The sequence below is a fragment of the Perca fluviatilis genome, chromosome 7 (genome assembly GCF_010015445.1).
Source record: "Perca fluviatilis chromosome 7, GENO_Pfluv_1.0, whole genome shotgun sequence".
Taxonomy (NCBI): Eukaryota; Metazoa; Chordata; class Actinopteri; order Perciformes; family Percidae; genus Perca; species Perca fluviatilis.
This window is the reverse complement of record NC_053118.1, coordinates 894,769-912,952: the sequence shown is the minus strand read 5'-3', so window position 1 is coordinate 912,952 and position 18,184 is coordinate 894,769. Positions and strand designations below refer to the sequence as shown.

Here is an 18,184-nt window from a genome sequence, read left to right as displayed (position 1 = left end):
CCTCTTGTATTTAGCTTATATGTGAACAACCTGGCACTTGTATGCCCTGAAGTCAAAACCCAAATGACACTGTCATATTTGCACATGGTAAAGACAGAGACGAAGTGGCAGCCAAATTAACATCAGCAATGGCCAAAATTTCCCGTTGGCTCTCAGTTTTGCTTGACACTTACTGTGAGTAAAACCGCTTATACAGTATGAACTTTTATATAAGGAAAAATGGAAGTCAACCAGATATTTTAAAGGGTGAAAGGATTCAGATAGTTTCACATTTTAAATATCTGGGAATCTTTATTGAGTCTGAGCTGTCCTTTAAAAAACATGTGAAGCAGGTGAGTAGCACTTTAAAAATCAATCTAAGGTTTATCTGAAACCAGCTACCCTTAGATGCAGCAAAACTGTACATGCACTCAATGATTTTTTTCACACATTTCATAAGCTGGAAAAACAATACTTGCTCCGGTTCAAACACTTTACAAACTCTCAATCATATACCCATCACGCATAAACGCAAACACTTGTTGCGTCTGTTATTGTTGTTGTTGTACACTGAATATGTACGGTCTTGTAATTGTGTTTTTATTCTATAGTTAATCTTCTAAATAGAGATTGTATTTTCTGTTTCCTGCCAAGAGACTACAGACATAAATTAGCTTATAGCAAATTCTGGTACAGCTAAGAAGCTGTGCACTAGAGTGCGGATCAGGCCGCATTTTTCTGTCCGAGCCCGGCCAGCGTCTGACAGAGCAGTAACCGAACCCAACCTGAGCCCGACAGGCATTATTAAGATATTTATGTCCGAGCCCGACCCAGTTAAAATCTAATTTCTTTCTCATACTAATGACACATGTAAGTTTGTTTGAGTGGAAAGCCCGCTTTTATTAAGCAACTGTAGGAAGGTATTTGGAAATGTCAGGAAATGAGCGCATCAGCGCACACGGGGCAACAAGCGCACGTTAATAAGCTGTTTAATTTAAAGGGCCCTATTTTAACGATCTGAAACGCAAGTAGCTTTGTGGGCGGATCTCGGGCGCTGTTGCTATTATACCGGCGGGATAAATGATTCTTGCGCCCGACGCAAATCTAAAATGGGTTGGTCTGAAGTAGCTAGGTGTGGTTTGGGCGTAACGTGAAAATAACCAATCAGAGCGTCATCTCACATTCCCTTTAAGAGCAGGCGTGCTTGTTCCGTGGAAGATTGCTATTATGACGGCGGATTTGCCTGGCGCACGCCAGCGGGAGCTGTCCAGGATGAGGCAAAGTAATAAATGCCCGTCTTGTCCGGGTGGCGATGTTGTTGCGGCCTCTTGGGCGCGTCTCCTCAAGTCTGGAGAGGATTGCTGCAGCCGTGCAGCGTGGGCCTCCAAACGCACCACCTGCACCTGTTGTGCCCCTTCCTCCTCCCCCAACTCCATCTCCGTCCACCCGCTCCATCAGGAGCGCATCGCGCATTGCCACTCCCAGACCAGATTCCGCCAGAGTGTCCAATCCCGCCGTAGTTCAACATCACGTCTCCTTAAGTCCTCTAATTTTATTCTATCTAATATTTCCTCATTTATGTCATCAACACAACCATGATTCATGGAAATGTTGTGTAAAACACTTTAAGCCAGAAAGAATGCTGCGACTTTTTGAGGATTGTACTGTAAAATGCCTCCTGATCTATGCAAACACATGAAGCACATTTTCAGTAATATTTTTCTTTGTAATTATGTATGGTTTTCCAAAATTTGAACTGCTGAGATGAGAGAAGTGTATGCGCGTTGTGCACACACTACATTATGGCCAAGCATTCGTCCCTAAAATAGCATCTGAATAACGCGCTACTGACTTTAGATTAGCGCCACTGACTTTAGACCAGGTTTTTCCTGGTCAGAAGCGGAATTGTTTTCTGAAACTGCAAAATAGCACCACGTAACGTTTGCGCCGGAACACGCCTCCTCTTTTCGCTGAACAGCCCACGGGAGCGCAAATACATTCCCTAATTTACTGTAGGATTCACGTAGGGTACAGATTTGATCATTGGCAAATTATCAAAAGATGTTTTATCAATATTAATAAAGTTATGAATATGGTTATTAATAACTATCAAATCGACAAACGGGGCACCACCCTGCTTGTCAGGGACCAATAATCAAACTGTGGAACAGTCTCATTTCTGTAAAAATCCTTTAAAAGGAATTAAAGGAAGGGGTGATTTCAAGCGCGACCCGTTCGACCAGCAATTATTACAACAAGTACACAAATAATCACAAGCAACTGCTAATTAAGCATAATAAGATTTATTAACGTCACAATTATCAGTAGCTAAACAATAATCCTTCAATAATAAACTCATATACCTTTTACAATATCACAACCAAAAACAAAGCAAAAACAAGGCAGCATGGACACGTCTGTGTCTGTGTGTGTGTGAGAGAGAGTGAGTGAAAAAGGAGGGGGCGGTGTCGAAGTGTAATTCTAACACCTAAAACAACTCCAAAAATGGCTACTCCTGTGAGCTGCACAAACTATTTAGCCTCAAGAGGGCGGTAGTGGTGCTGGGTGCACGGGCCGGGGCTGAAGAAGCCGGGGGGTTGCTAGGCAACGCGCACGCTTAGCCGGTATGGTAGCTAGTTCCTGGGTTAGCTCTGTACGAACGTAAGCAGATTCCACGTGTGAAGCTAGCCTACAGCGTTAGCTCGGGAGCTACGCGGCTAGCCTGTGTCGTGTGTGTGTGTGTTAGTAAGAGGAGAAAGAGAAGAAGAGTAAAGAAAAGAGGCACTTTGATCTTAGTTATCGATAATGACCCAGTTCCCCTCAGCCCCTCAGGTCTGGGCTAACGTGTAGTTTAGGACAGACTCTGAGACTTTTGTTTTGCTGAGGAGAACGTCATTATAACCACTCCAGTAGCTAACAGCTGATTTTCGCGATTCTATCGCAGACAGTAACTAAACTCCATGAAAGGAGTGACTTAGCAGGTAGTGATTACAGTTATACCCAGCTACTTAACACAACATAAATCAACGGTATAATTGATCGATTATACATTCACAGAACAGATTAATAATCACATATGGACCAGTACATGATTAAATCAGATCACATTAATGGCAACAATGGTAGCGAACCCTTTGCTCATTAATAAACACACTACTTATCTCTGCCCAGACGTAAGCCTTTTTACGGTGTGTTCAGTCCGTTTGTTTCTGTCCATAGATTTCAACAGAAATGAAACAGAACAAATCCCTTGGTGCTCGTCAGCAGCCACGGAGAAACTCCCTCCAATAAGGCAGCAAAGGGAAGAGTTTGGTCGACTTTGAGAAGAAAAACGTTGTTTCCTTCTCACTGCAGTTATGAAAAACACTGGTGCGTTTTTCATAGGATCCTCCGAAATTAAATCCACTTTCTCCCGAAAATAGAAGTTGAGCACAAGCGCTTAAGCGCCTCCTGTCAGCAACGTGAGTTGCAAGTGAAGACGAGGGGGTTTCCTAGGGTCAGGTTATTTATAGGTTCAGACCCCCTGCTGTGTTTATGGTCCCGCTGAACCAATAGGAAGACTCAAAACTCTTGAAAGGGTGAAGACTACAATCTTGTAGTTCTTTGACTTCCTGCCAGTTGTGAGGCGTTTCCCTTCTGGCTGGCACTTTCACATAGAGGTGTGAATTACCCCGGCTTTGGGGTTTACATGTAGGCCAAGATTCCTTTGTCTCTGAGCACATGTGTGTCCTGTATCCAGAGGTCAGTTTAATCTGTGGCCTTTTGGTTAAAATCAGGTTTAACCAGACTCTTGGTCCCCAACATTACCGATGTGCATCTGTGGAGGGAAAAGTCCGCTGTGTGTGGGGTGCAAAATAGGAATGATACATGCGTCGGTGTACAAAGGCAATTGCGCTGAGTGCAAGATAGGGCCCAAAATGTTCAATGTGTTAACCTTTCCTGATTGCTTCGTGGTCAGAAAACCAGGGGAGACTCGTTACCTCCAGGACCGACGTTAAAAAATTAATAACGTTGGGGTTAAAATCCCGTTTCTGGTGAGACAATGAATGAACTTGGCTTTCAGTCTGGGGTTTTACACTGCACATACTGTGTATAAAATAGGCCTGCACGATTAATCGTTATAAAATCGCGATCTAGATTCACCCCTGTTCGCGATTTAATTTTTAAATGACTGATTTTCTTTTTTTGGGGGGGGGGGGCATTTTCGGCCTTTATTTTGATAGGACAGCTGAACACATGAAAGTTAAAAAGTGTGCTGAGAAATCATTCTGTTTTTGATACTGTACTTAAATTGGCAATTGACAAACTCCATTTCTCTAGAGACTGAAGCTGTAGCTGCAGCATGTTGATTGACATGCTTTAATTATGTAAAGACATGTTCCAGGAGTTCAGATAGAGCCTGTATCAGGGCCATATTTAGTTCAATGCGTTATATGTCACTATTTTTGGCAGCCTACTGTACTTAAATGGCCAGGATGTACTTTATTTTCTTTATTCATTGAAGTTCTATGTTTACAGGCTTGTGGTGATGCGCAATAGGTGCAAAAAAAAAAATCTGTATGGTTGGTGACAGGTTTGTTTTGTTATGGTTCATGTGTGCAATAAACATTACACTTCAAGAGAAAAAAAATCGTGGTATCAATTCTAAGCTAAAAAAATCGTGATTCATATTTTTCCCTTAAACTTATTCCACCAACTCTGGTCCGGTCGCATCTACACGTCTGCTTCCTCTTTCTCTCTTCTGCCCACTTTCCACACACACACACACACACACACACACACACACACACACACACACACACACACACACACACACACACACACACACACACACACACACACACACAAAACACAAACAAAAAAACCTTTTTCTTCTTTTTTTCTTTTCCCCTTTTTTTTCCACTTAAAAAAAAAAAAAAAAATCCAATAAAAAACCTTCCAACAAAAAAAAATTCCCTCGGGCCGCCTCCATACACAGAAGGTACACGAGCACCGCTGCGTCGCTGCTCCAGAGCAGAACGAAGGAAGGACCGCAATTTTACTTCACGTCTTATTCACCAGTAAGCAAACACCTCATATTATCATACCGAATGTTTAAACTAAACATGACTACTGTTAGCAATGTCAGCTCAGGCTCGGGGCATGGAGGCATTTCATTGGTTCTTTCCAAGCGGACCGCGAGGAGGTGATTGTTGGGCGTTTTTAAAGGATTACAGCAGCTACAGGTGACAGATCTTTTTTCGCTCCTTTTTCAGAGCCCATAAGTTATTTATTGCTGTCAGGGTCCAAGACCATTTCATACAATATATAAAAAAGTGTTTATTGGAAAATGTTACAAACCCTGCCTTTAAATAATACATTTTATTTTCCTCTCAGCATCCTACCTCCTTTCTCCTCTCTTCTACCCAGCCGACCACTTGCCTACACTCACCCAAGGCCCCCTGTTGGAAAACAGGCACAACAGCACCACAGGAGGGGTGTGTGTGTGTGTGTGTGTGTGTGTGTGTGTGTGTGTGTGTGTGTGTGTGTGTGTGTGTGTGTGTGCCTGTTTTACTATATTCGTGGGGTCCAAAAACCGGGGACTACAGTATACTCGTGGGGTCTGCACAGCCTCGTGGGGACCAAAATGCTGGTCCCCATGAGTTTAAAGGGCTGTTTGAGGGTTAAGACTTGGTTTTAGGACTAGGGTTAGAATTAGGTTATGGTTAGGGTGAGGGTAAGGGTTAAGGTTAGGCATTTAGTTGGGATGGTTAAGGTTAGTGTGTGTAGCGTGTGCGTGTGTGTGTGTGTGGGTAGCATCTCTGGTGGAAAAAAATCTGCTGGACCACTACAGTTACGCATTTGCGTGTGCGTTTGCTCATTTGCGTACAGTGTGAGTCAGCGTGAGGTGAGAATGGAGTCACCATGGCAGACAGCAACCAGCACGTTTTCCCCTCAGCTCCACTTGTTAGCTCTGAGGAGGACAGACTGTGTCACAGCTGCAGGCATCTTCCTCTCCATCCTTCCCTCCTTTTACCTCTTCATCTCTACCTTCATTAATTCTTCAATACATACTCCAGCCGCATTTTAGTCATGCCCATTCAAAATGCTACACTAGTGTCTAGCAATTACTGTTTTTTGTAGGGATAACGGTAATGATAGTAGAAAGGAAATAAGGTTGTGGCTTTAAAAACAGCCAGCATGTCTGCTTTACACACACTGACATAGCAGTGAGAGGTAGAGACTGCTCACTGGAGCAAGTACGACACGCAAAAACTACAATGAACAAGAGGTTCCGCCTACTTAACGAGATTTGTGGTTTCATGCAGGGCTTTATTTAAACCATTCATCCACTTGTGAGGCGTGACTATAGGAAAATCATTGAAAGCGTTGGGGTAATAGCTGTCATTTATATCCATGACTCACCACCACCTCCAGCGCGGTGAGTGATGATTGGCGGGAGGTAAGACGTGAATCTGCTCAATATTTAACCTGCGTTTAGAGTGTTTGCACTGAGCAGCTGCTAGCTGTAGCTGTACCAGGCACCCTTTGTTTTGATTGGCTAATGGTAGTTCATGACCACTTTAGTTCACACTGTGGGCTGCACAAATGATCACTGTTGGATTTATAATGTCAGAAGTAATTGGACTTCCTTAATCGCCCATACAATTTGAAGTGTGGAAATGTACAGTATGTATTCATCTTCCGGTCCAGTGATAGTTTATAACTGGGAATTGGAAGATATAAACATGCACCTACACACAGACTTGCTGTGTAAGGCTGTAAAGCAACAGTTGGAAGTTTCTTTTTGAAAGCAAGCCTTCACTGAAAGCAAGAGACTTCACTGAATGAGGTGAAGACCCATCAGCCTCGTCAACGAAGGTAGATGTGTAGTCGTGACACACAGGATGGAAATAGCACTACTACTGCAAATACTGTTACTACTGCAAACACAGAACTTCATTAATGCACTTAATTTTCATGTCATGTTATTTGAAGAAGGTGCTGTTAAGATTTGGTTGTGTCCATATCTATTAACCAGGATATGCACTGATATTTAAAACCATATAAGAGTACCACCACAAAAAGAACAGAGGCATTGTTGCAGTGTCCTGCTTTTGGTTGTTAACTCTCAACATCATGTAAACACATTCAGTTCTATAGAAACTTTAAGACCACTGCTCAGGGAAGGCTTATATTATAGATGTCCCAATATTTACTTAGATCATTTACGTCTGTATAATTGTCAATTACCACCCTGGGGGTTGGGACCCTTTCAAGGAGGTTGTGTGATATATATGAGGAGCCATGAGATGATTAACGGGACAGAAAAGCAGATTTATTTATTTGTTTCTTTTTAATTAGATTCTTCCTAATTTTTTGACACAGATCTTTTAAGGATCTGTTCTCCCAATATTTTTCAGTAAATGGTAAATGGATCCATATTGGTATTGTACTGATATGAAATTGATTCCCAAAATTCCCAATGAAAAGGTTGTGATCCAATTTTGTTCAGAAAAACCTTGCAGTAACAATGTGATAAACATGTTGTTGACATGACCATCTGTTACTGATAATGTGTTTGAAGAAAAACTGAAAGCTTGAAACGGCAACAATGGCTCTTTTTCATTCTTTTTTTTTGGCGTGGCCATATCTATAAAAAAAAAACTACATCACTGAGACTTTGTATGGACATTTTGGAAATGTGCATAATCTGTACTGTACTAGCTACAATACTGTATGCATTTGAGTGAGTCACACAGTGAGTCACACACACACACACACACACACACACACACACACACACACACACACACACACACACACACACACACACACAAGAGTACACCTGTCAGACTTTCAGCACATAATGCAACTGCTTGGCATAGAGAGGACTGTTTATGACAAGATCAGAAGAAAAACCCAGACTTCACATGGCAATGCTTCCTGTTATTCCCAGAGAAAGCAACCTTTCTCCTGCCTTCATGCATGGATAATGTGTGAGGGGGAAAAAGGTCGTACTTACCTATGACAGACACACAGCCTAGCGGGGCTATGAGTGATGCTGGGGCAAAGCCGTAGGCTGCAAAGTTCCCCAGCTCCCCGACACCCATGAGAGCCACACCGCACCACCACATCACAGAGGTGTAGTAGGGCTTGGAGCCACGCTGAGACTGACGGACGTGGGCATATTTCTGTCAGGAACAGAGGGAACAGGAGCCGGAGGCATCAGTCAGATTAAGCAGCTCTAATAACTGGAGAGCTGCACAAGACAAACATACACCATACAGCCTTACAAAGCCAAATATGTAACACTTGAAAAATAGTGTGCACTTTAAGGGATAATACAGCACTACAGAGGCTGTCTGCTGATGAGCATATCATCTCAGAAGAGGCATGACACCAATTAAGCAAATTGATGAGGTGGGAAGCTGTACAAGGCAAACACAAATGTATACTTCATAATCATTAACAATTCTGTCTGCAAGCTTACAACTGCTAATGAACAATGGTTAATAGCCTTTTCCAGCACTTTTCCCACATTAAGATGATGCTGTCATGCCCGCTCAGTCTCACACACCCTGTTTGCCGCTGCCACAAACACCCCAGTTTCTGCACCTGCATCAAAAGAGGTTTTGCATGTGCTAAGCACAGTGTAATTTAGCAACAGACATTATTTTGTATTAGCTGAATCACACAGTGGAAAAAAAAGACATGATCATACCTCAGCCTCTAAAAGCTCTGTCTGGTAGAGGCTCTACCAGACAGAGCTTTTAGAGGGTGAATGCTTGTAGTTAATGAATGCATTTACTCTCTATATTAGTGCTGATAAGGCATCAGGGAGCATCATTAGTATTACAATCAGGTACAGACAGGTACAAGTGCAACAAATTTGCAGTTTGTTTGCAGTACTTAACTGAATTGCTATATTGCTACTCACAATATTAGACTGAAATATATTATTTATGTTTAAACATTCACTTCTATTAATTCTAGTTCAAACAGGCTTTATTCATTATAAAATACAAAGCCATTTGTGCTGTCAGCTGCCTACGTTTACAAAGATCCTGATGAAAAAGCAGTGCTCCGAGAGTAGAAAAAGGAGTCTTTACAGGCATTAAGTGCCTGCTGTGTGCTGAGTGCCTGCCGTACAGCTGGATTCCAGCGCTTCCTACCTGTATGTTGAGTGAAATGCTGATGAGGATATTGCCACATATGGAGATTATGATTCCCAGGAGATAGGTCTGTGGGAACAAACAGTAAACAGGCACAAGATTAGGTGACGCTCTACTTGTCAAACAACAACTCCAAACACCCCATAATACTCCCTGAAGTCTTCTCTCCAGCTGTCACATCTGTCATTTCCATGACAACCACAGAGACTGTTGTTCCATTGGTGCTCTGTTCAAAGGCACTAGTGTGTGTGTGTGTGTGTGTGTGTGTGTGTGTGTGTGTGTGTGTGTGTGTGTGTGTGTGTGTGTGTGTGTGTGTGTGTGTGTGTGTGTGTGTGGAAAGTGGGCAAAGAGGCTTTTAGCGTTTTACAGTATGATATCAAACTTTCATTTCTCACACACTCACATGCAGTCAAAGCAACCGACACAAGCACACGTGCAAAAACACAAACACTCCCTCACCCTCTTAACTCTCACACTATATACGACACCTCACAAAAGGTCCTGATGCAGGTTGGCTGGTACACACCTTTAGACTGCTCACGACCCATAAGCATAGTTTTGGGAATAGAAGGCCGGTAATGTAGCGTGCATTGTTGGTAGAAGTTGATAATGTGGACAAGATTAAAGTTTCACAGCTTTAAATCAACAAAACTAAGAGTCTACGGCCATGCCAGTGGCTCTGTGAGGCTGCACTCATAGGCACAGCTAAATGATATAACGTCAGCATGCTAACAGGCTGACAACAACAATGCTAAGATGCTGATGGTTGGCAGGTAAAATATTTACCAGGTTCACCATCTAAGTATATCATGTTATAATGATAACATTTCTTAATTAGCACCAAACACAAAGTACAGCTGAGGCTGATGGAAATGGCATTAGTTTTGCAGGTATTTGGTTAGAAAGCAAAGTATTGGACAAATTACAATTTTGACCTGATGATGGCGCTAGATGGAAAGTTAAAGATCACAAAATTCAGAAGGGCTTTATCCTTTGGAGACCACGAATGTCTGTATAGAGTTTCATGGCAATCCATCCAATAGCTCTTAAGGTATTTCAGTCTGGACTAAAGTGATGGGGCGACACTGCCATCCCTCAAGCCCTGCCGCTAGTAAAGTTCTGGAGAAATGATGCCCTCCAGAAATACCTTGTATAATGAGATTCTTGGGCAATATGGGCATCTTTTCGTAGCCAACTCTCAGCAGGAATGCATAATTGGTGTTTAAGTGATGGAAGGAGAAACAGGATCCATTCACTTTAAGTGTTTCAAGAATACGCCAGGCTACTTTCCCCCATATGCTTGGAAAATGATTGCCAAGAGGAAATTTAATTTTAGGTCATAAACATACCGGTGGCTGTGGGCGGACAAAGTTTACAAAGAAATAAAAGTGTGCAGTGGGGGTGGAATGTGAATGATGAAAACCTAAAGAAAGAAACTCAATCAGTGTAACAGTGTTACAAGAAGTAACAGCAGACAGGCACATCCAAGTGCAAAATCAAAATCCCTTGAAAAAGCATTATGTGAGAGAGAGGGAGGGTAGGGAGAAAAGAGAGAGGGGATATAAAGGGATGGGAATTAAAACAAAGGAATAGAGGGGCAGAGGAGCTTCAAAATGAGAGGGAGGGAGAAAGAAAAAGCAAGAAAAAGATGGCAAAGAGGACATCAACACTAGATTGAAAAAAATAGAAAGAGAGGAGAGAGAGTCAATTCTCAGGTCCAGCGGTCTATTCCATGAGATAAGACGGGCAGTCAATAATATCCATCTGATATTGTTGACAATGAGATAACAGCACTGCGGTCAAAGGCTACCAGAATGAATGGAGTGTAAATTAATTCCCCTGGTATCCAAACACTGATCACCATCACACAATCCAGAGGTCGTCTAGCGTTTTCTCAGGGTACATTATTAGACATCCTTGGGGAAAATACGAAACCACCACTGAGGGGAAGGAGCTGTCATTATAGCATACTCTTAAAGTCATTAAGCACAGACCAAAGTCCATTCTTTGAACAAGGAAAATAGCTGTAATAGCCCTCTGATCTTTCTGTCAGCCCCAGAAAACCACAGTGAAGCATACAAAGGAATGCCAGGCAAAATGATGATGGTAAAGTTTCTCGGAACACAGTTTGGTAACCTTCCTTTTAATGAGACCAGCAGTATAACAGGGTCTCATCCTCAGGTGTGCTTTATCACAGGGGCAAAATAGGAGTTTGGAATTGTGTGGGTGAGGTGCAGGTCTGACACTGAACTTCAAGATCTCACGTTCCAGCTACAGAACTGTTGTGTACTTCAGACTTTTAAAAACTCAGCTCAGGATAGCTCAGTTGGTAGAGCAGGCCGGGCGCCCATATATAGAGGTTTACTCCTCGACGCAGCGGGCCCGGGTTCGACTGCGACCTGCGACCCTTTGCTGCATGTCATTCCCCCCTCTCTCTCCCCTTTCATTTCTTCAGCTGTCCTGTCAATAAAGGCCTAAATATGCCCAAAAAATAATCTAAAAAAAAAAAAAAAAAAAAAAAACTCACACTTACAAATTGTAAAATAATATTGAGTAGAACACTTGCATTGCTTCTTTGGGTGTACTAACTTTCACTAGGGACATATCAAGATAACATTTCTACTTGTTGGCAGCTCAGGATCAACTAAAATCAACATTTGCACTTCCTCAAGACCTCCAAGGTTTTCGGGATACTGCCCTTTACTGCCTACGTGTGATATTTATGTAACTGACAGGGCTCAAAGTGAAAAAAAATCCTGAGCCTGAAACTTGAAAATGAAATGAGTAAAACGTTTTGGATCCATTTTTACTTCTTCCAACCATATTTTAAATTAAGAGTCAATGTAGATTTACATATTGCAATAATATAATCCTACAATGACTCCTTTCTAGATATTGTGTTGATGCTTTGGCCAGGCCATCATCAAAAAAGCAAACAAGCACATTTATGATTTTGTCCATGTTGAGATTAGTTGCTTCATGTATGTTTATTGAAAACTTAAAATATGTTTAGCTTTTGATATAGACTCTAAACTCTGGGACAAGGCCATGTGCGTTTAACCCTTGTGTTGTCTTCCTGTCGACCATGACAACTTTTAGTTTTCTGGGTCAGAATTTCAAATTCACACTATTTGTTTTTACTTTTCCCGAAGTTTTTATCACTTTTTTCAACGTTTTTGGTCACTTTTTTCCACGTTTTTGTCGATTTATTTTCTTCAAATGCTATAAAATTGAATAAAAAACCCAAATTCAATGCAAGTAGTGAATTGATCATTTATTTGACTTTTGAAGAGCGTTGTATGGAACCATCGGTTGGTTGAAAGAAACACAAATTTCTGATATAGAAACATTTTGAAAATGGGTCAAATTTGACCCGAGGACAACAGGAGGGTTAAATAACTGCCATGCTGATTCCAAACAGACAGCTTTATTAAGGCAGTTTGGTCTTCAAATGGCTTTTTACACAGTGGCCATTGTTAATGACAAATTGTGTTCCGCTATGAACGTGCACACACATATTGTTTTTATCACAAACATGCGTTGGCCGTCTTTGCCGTTAACGTACTTGTTTGACAGAGTGCACAGACCGAAGCTTTGTGACCAGCATCTAATGACTAAGCCCTGTCTTACCGCTGCTGCCGTACAGTATCTTCCTTGAACATACGCTGCAGAAGCAAGCACCCGGCTCCCTCAATTTGAGGCACCCAGTGCTGAACGGCTCCCCATCTCCACCCTTTAACTCTTGTCTTCTTTTCATGCCCAGCGCCATTTCTTTGTAACTCCTTTCTCAACTAAAGCTGTTTCTACATGCTCCAAGTTTGATAAACTTTGTCTTCGCTTTTCGGCAAAGACCCGCTCTACTTTGCATCTGATTGGCTGATTAGAACTCGTTTCATTGGTAGTTGGAAGTACGATCATTGGTTAAACCCAGCGCATCAAAAACAAATCCCATGTGGACTTTTTAATTTTTATTTAATTTAATTCATTTTTATTTTTTCTAAGCCCAACACCACCAATGTTTCAGTTTGACTGTTAAAAAGTGTTTAGATAATTAAAAGGTATTTAGTTAGAAGCGGGCTGGCTGGTTAGTTAGCTAACGCTAGCATGCGATTCCACCAAGCTACAATGCTAAATAAATAAACCAGACAGAGTTGTCTGTCTGGCGATAGAAACCCTGCTTTCCCCGTTGTGTAGGCGCAGAGCTCCACAGCTTAAGTCCACAGGTTCAAATTAGTTTTGCACCAAATGTATCGCGTGTTGCAAAAGTCGAGAGCACATAAGTGAAGTTGCAGTGACAGATTCGAGAGTTGATTTGTAGTTGTGATGGAAAATGAACCAAAGTAAAAAAAAAAAAAAGTATAGATGTAAATGTTGCATTACAAGTTTGCAGCTGTCATTGTGTTCATTCACATTTGTGAATATTTTTTCTGTGACTTCACATTACAAGTTTTTTACAAGCTCTCATGTGGTTTTTTCGTTGTGTGACTTCAGATCACGTGTGTGAATATTTTTTACAAGTGCATATTTTAAAATATAAGTTCAGATATTTTGTTCTGCAAGTTCTCACATCGTATTCTACAAGCTCTCACATTTTGCACCATATTTACCTTCATACAGGTGGGGCCAGCTGGAGAAACATTAATGCAGTGGACTGCATATCACATAAGTAAACCTGGAAGCATAGAAACTTTTTTGCCGTATGCGCCACTGAGCAACTCTCATAGGTATCAACCGGGCTCCGCCTCTAATCCAGGTTTTATAACACATCCATGGTATTTAGTATTTAGGTACAAATTGAACTAGATGATGGCACTAGAGGGAAACTGAGAAAATTATACAATTCATTATTCATTAAGGGGACTGAAATCCATCCAATACTTGTTGAGATATTTTCACTTAAACCCACAAATGTCAGTCTAATGGTGGTGCTAGAGGAAGTCAGGGATTGCCAAAATCAGTAGATTTATCCTCTGCGGATAATAAATGTCTGTCCACAAAGAACAACCAAACGCTATCGCTATTCTTAGAGCCGTAGCCCACAGTACCTGGCTAGTGTGGCAAAAGAATTGTGCCACCACAATTTTTTTTCAAATAAAACAAAAACATAAAGTGATGTGTTTCATCAAATCCATTAAATTAAACCCAAGGTAGGCGGCCAGGGTTACCGAATATTCTACTGTCCAATATTGTCCAGAAAAATACAATCACAATGACGAGTCCCACATTTGCATCTCATTTTGGAGTTTAAATAGGGTCTAATTTGCAGTCTTCCGTCAACATTTCTAAACATGACAGGAATACACACTATCACAGTAACCTGTGGCTGAATGTTTGGCGATACATGATGTAACACACCACTACTGCCACGCAGGCTCGGGTAAAAGGACTAAGGGGGCAGGTAAAAATTGCGAGGGGGCGATTTGTTTTTCACAAAGTAGGATAAAATCAACTAATTTACCTAGGCTTTACCCGCGCTGCCGCAACAGGGTCAGCACTCGCAAATATGGCATTTTTTTGAAGCAGTTAAAGTGATGGTTCGAATTATTCACCCTAGGTCTTTTGACACCAAACCAAAAAAAAAAGAAGCTTTTTTCACCTGGGTTTAACATTGGGCGTAGTTATGATAGAGTAGCGTTAGCCGCTGAGAAAGCTAATAGGTCCGCTAATGAATAAATTTAAACGATAAAAAACTATAAATATAGGTTATGCACTCATAAAACGATGGATTGGAAAGTTTGTAAGTACACCAGAAGTTTATGTAAATAACACTTGTCTGCTGGCTTCTGCTCTCTGCTGTTGTTGTTGCTGCTGTGAGACGAGTGCTTAGGGACATCTACAAATTACAACACCGAAAAGAGATGCAACAAAAATATTTTTTTATTTAACTTATTTTTTAAAGTAAGTGCTGTAATATAACTAGCAGGAGACAAGTAATAATTGAGGTAAGTTTGGAGACATTACCTTATTTAATCATTAAATTAATACATATTTTTGTTGTATCTCTTTTCGGTGTAGTAATTTATAGACGGCCCTAAGCACTCGTCTAACTGCAGGTAGCAGCAGCAGCAGCAACAGCAACAGAGAGCTGAAGAGAGCAGGCAAGTGTTCATAAACTTCTGGTGTACTTACAAACTTTACAATCCATCGTTTTATGAGAGCATAACCTATATATACTAGTGTAGACCTTTGGTATCATTTCGGGCATTATTAGTGGGGTCATTTAAGAAATACAAACGTGGGTCCATTAGCCCCGCGCTAAGCTACTCAGTGGCTAACGCTACTCTACGCTAACTCGCCCAGTGTTAGACCCAGGTGAAAAAAGCTTCTGGGGGGGTGTTTGGCTTGAGGTCATGGTGCAAAGGACCCTAGGGTAAATTACTCCGAACCATCACTTTAAGTTGTCCATTTTTATCTATTTTTTAAAGCGCCCATATTATGCTCATTTTCAGGTTCATAACTGTATTTTAAGGTTTTACCAGAATAGGTTTACATGGTTTAATTTTCAAAAAACACCATATTGTTGTTGTACTGCACAGCTCTCTCTACCTGCTGTAGATCCTCTTTTCACCTGGTTTCTGTTTTAGCTACAGAGTGAGACCTCTTTTCATCTTCTTCTTCTGTACTATCTTTGATTGCACTCGCACATGCGCAGTAGCTCAGATGTAGATCATGTCAGCTAGCTAACTCTAGAGACAGTAAAAGAAAGCCTGTTTCTCCAACTTTGGTCAGTTACAAGGCAGGATTAGCTGGGAGACTTCTAAATGAGGGGCACATGTAAGTAGTTCTTTTGTAGATTATGGTGAACTTGTGTGTGTTGTAGCAGTGCTTTGCTATTGAGAACGGACGTAGCATGCTAGCGTTAGCTTTAGCGTTAGCCGGCTAACGCGCATTAGCGATGCTGGCTAACGCCGCTACCGAGTTAACGGTTGTGGTTAGCCAGCTCATTTCGGACTGTGACGTCACAGTCCGAGGCCGATTTTGAACAGCTCACTAGGAGACTGAAAGCAGGACACATTCAGAAACCGTATCTCACTCAAAACAGCATGGATGGATTTTTTTCAAAGTTTGTATGTGTGTGGAAGCACCAGAGACACAAAAGAACACCCCAAATCCCAGAAAAGTGTTTTTTTCATAATATGGGCACTTTAAATAATGAGTACGACTTGACAAAGTAACTATATAAAAGTCAGTTTATGAGCTTTAGGCTTTCATTAACGTTACAGATCATACACACACACACACACACACACACACACACACACACACACACACACACACACACACACACACACACACACACACACACACACACACACACACACACACACACACACACACACACACACACACACACACACGGCTGTGACTGCGCTCTCCCAGTGCGTGCTCCCGGTTGTAGACATTTCCGTCCAGTAACGTTAAGTTAACGTTAGAAACTGCTAACGTTTCACGAGTTACGTCTAACTAGGATAGTGTATCGCTTGACAGTAACTGAGGCACCGGTCACATCAGGGTCTGAGGGCGGCAGCGATGATATGGGAAGGTGGACGCTCCTTGTCATCAGATGAAGATTCCTAATCTGATGAAAATGACGGGTCATTGATCTCTCCACGATCTGATTCTTCATCACTCATGTCCAAATCTAGCTCGTTCTAGCTTCTGATAATGCAGCCACCTCGTCTAGTATAGGAAAGTAAGTATAGTAAGTCATAGACTTATTAATGAAGTGAGAGGACGGCTGGAGCGCTCGCTCTCTGTGTCAAATATCGCAGATGGGATTACATTGTAGTTTGTAGTTGAAAGCCCCCATGCAATGTAGACGCCAAGTAGAACTTGTAGCCTAATAGTAATTGTGTTGTTTTGTTTGTACGTTTTATGGATGTAGGATGTTGAAACAAGGGGGAAGAAAATACAACTCAGGGGGCAAAACCCCCTTTATGCCCCCTCGTGGCACCGGGTGCGCTGCCACGGGATCCGTAGTCTGAAGAAAAGAATTAAAAAAGTCCTTTCCTCACTTCTAAGCACACAGTAGAGGTGAATAAATGACCAAAGACTTACCTGCAGCCCATTTTCACAACATAATTCCACCCAACAGCCCACTTTAAAGTAAAACCCCTTGTGTTGTTCTCTCTTTATTGCATAACACAACTCATCTTCTCCCTGCCAGCCTAATAAAGAGTTTAAGCCCAGTGGATTTCTGGGTAATTTTAAATTGAAAACCTCCACACACTCCTCTATTTCAAAGTCTATCTATCTTCTGTTCACCTTGACTCCAAGTCTGATGACCTGTAGGTAAGCAGGATTTTGTGTGTGTGTGTGTGTATGTGTGTGTGTGTGTGTGTGTGTGTGTGTGTGTGTGTGTCTGTATTTGTTTGTGTGAATGTGTGTGATGCTTGCAGTCCATCAGAGAGGTAAACAGGATTTAGGAGGAGGAGGCGGGGGAGCAGAGGGGCGGCTCGATGATGAGATTCCTAGGGGACTGATATCGCAGCAAGGTAAAAAGTGTGTGTTTGTGTGTGGGTGGGTGTGCAATCATAGACTCCATCCTCAATTGTGAAGCAGACAGACAGAGAGAGAGTGTGGTGGGCTGACTGTATTGTATAAGAGAGGAGTGCGGCGCTGTGGTAATTCATGATCAGACAGATGGCGTCATCCATCAGGCCAGCTGTGCTCTGTTCACTAAACCAAGATCAATAACCTTGTCGAGCTTTACAGGAGAGAGTGTAAGTGGCCTGCTGCGCTGCTGTTACTGAGCCAACATGGAGGCTGCTGGTTAATACGGAGAGTGCCAGGGGGCAGAGAAGCAGTGTGTTAAGAGTACAACGTGGTGGTTGTACAGCCTGAGGATAGTTTATTCTGCAGACTTCACACAGGAGATGTAGCAATTTGAAGTGTGAGGAGGGATTCATGTCACCTTTCATTGGATTAAAGATTGGATCTTGTTAGACTGAGCTTGCCAGCAAGTGAATTCAATCTAATTACAGTGACTTGTTACTCTGGAAATCCAGAGTTCTCGCGAGAGCACAATTTGAATTTGCTCAGCGAGTCAC

General features: G+C 41.9%; 1 protein-coding gene across 2 annotated transcripts in view; it reads right to left on the bottom strand.

Moving 5' to 3' along the window:
* LOC120562169 (NIPA-like protein 2) overlaps positions 1-18,184 on the bottom strand; it is a 41,041-nt gene that overhangs the window by 14,356 nt on the left and 8,501 nt on the right. For both annotated transcript variants that reach the window (XM_039805713.1, XM_039805714.1), the window contains exons 2-3: positions 9,135-9,203; positions 7,985-8,153 (exon numbers count right to left, since the gene is read on the bottom strand). In XM_039805713.1, the coding sequence (XP_039661647.1) occupies positions 7,985-8,153; positions 9,135-9,203 (238 nt within the window). The remainder of the gene's footprint in view (positions 1-7,984; positions 8,154-9,134; positions 9,204-18,184) is intronic.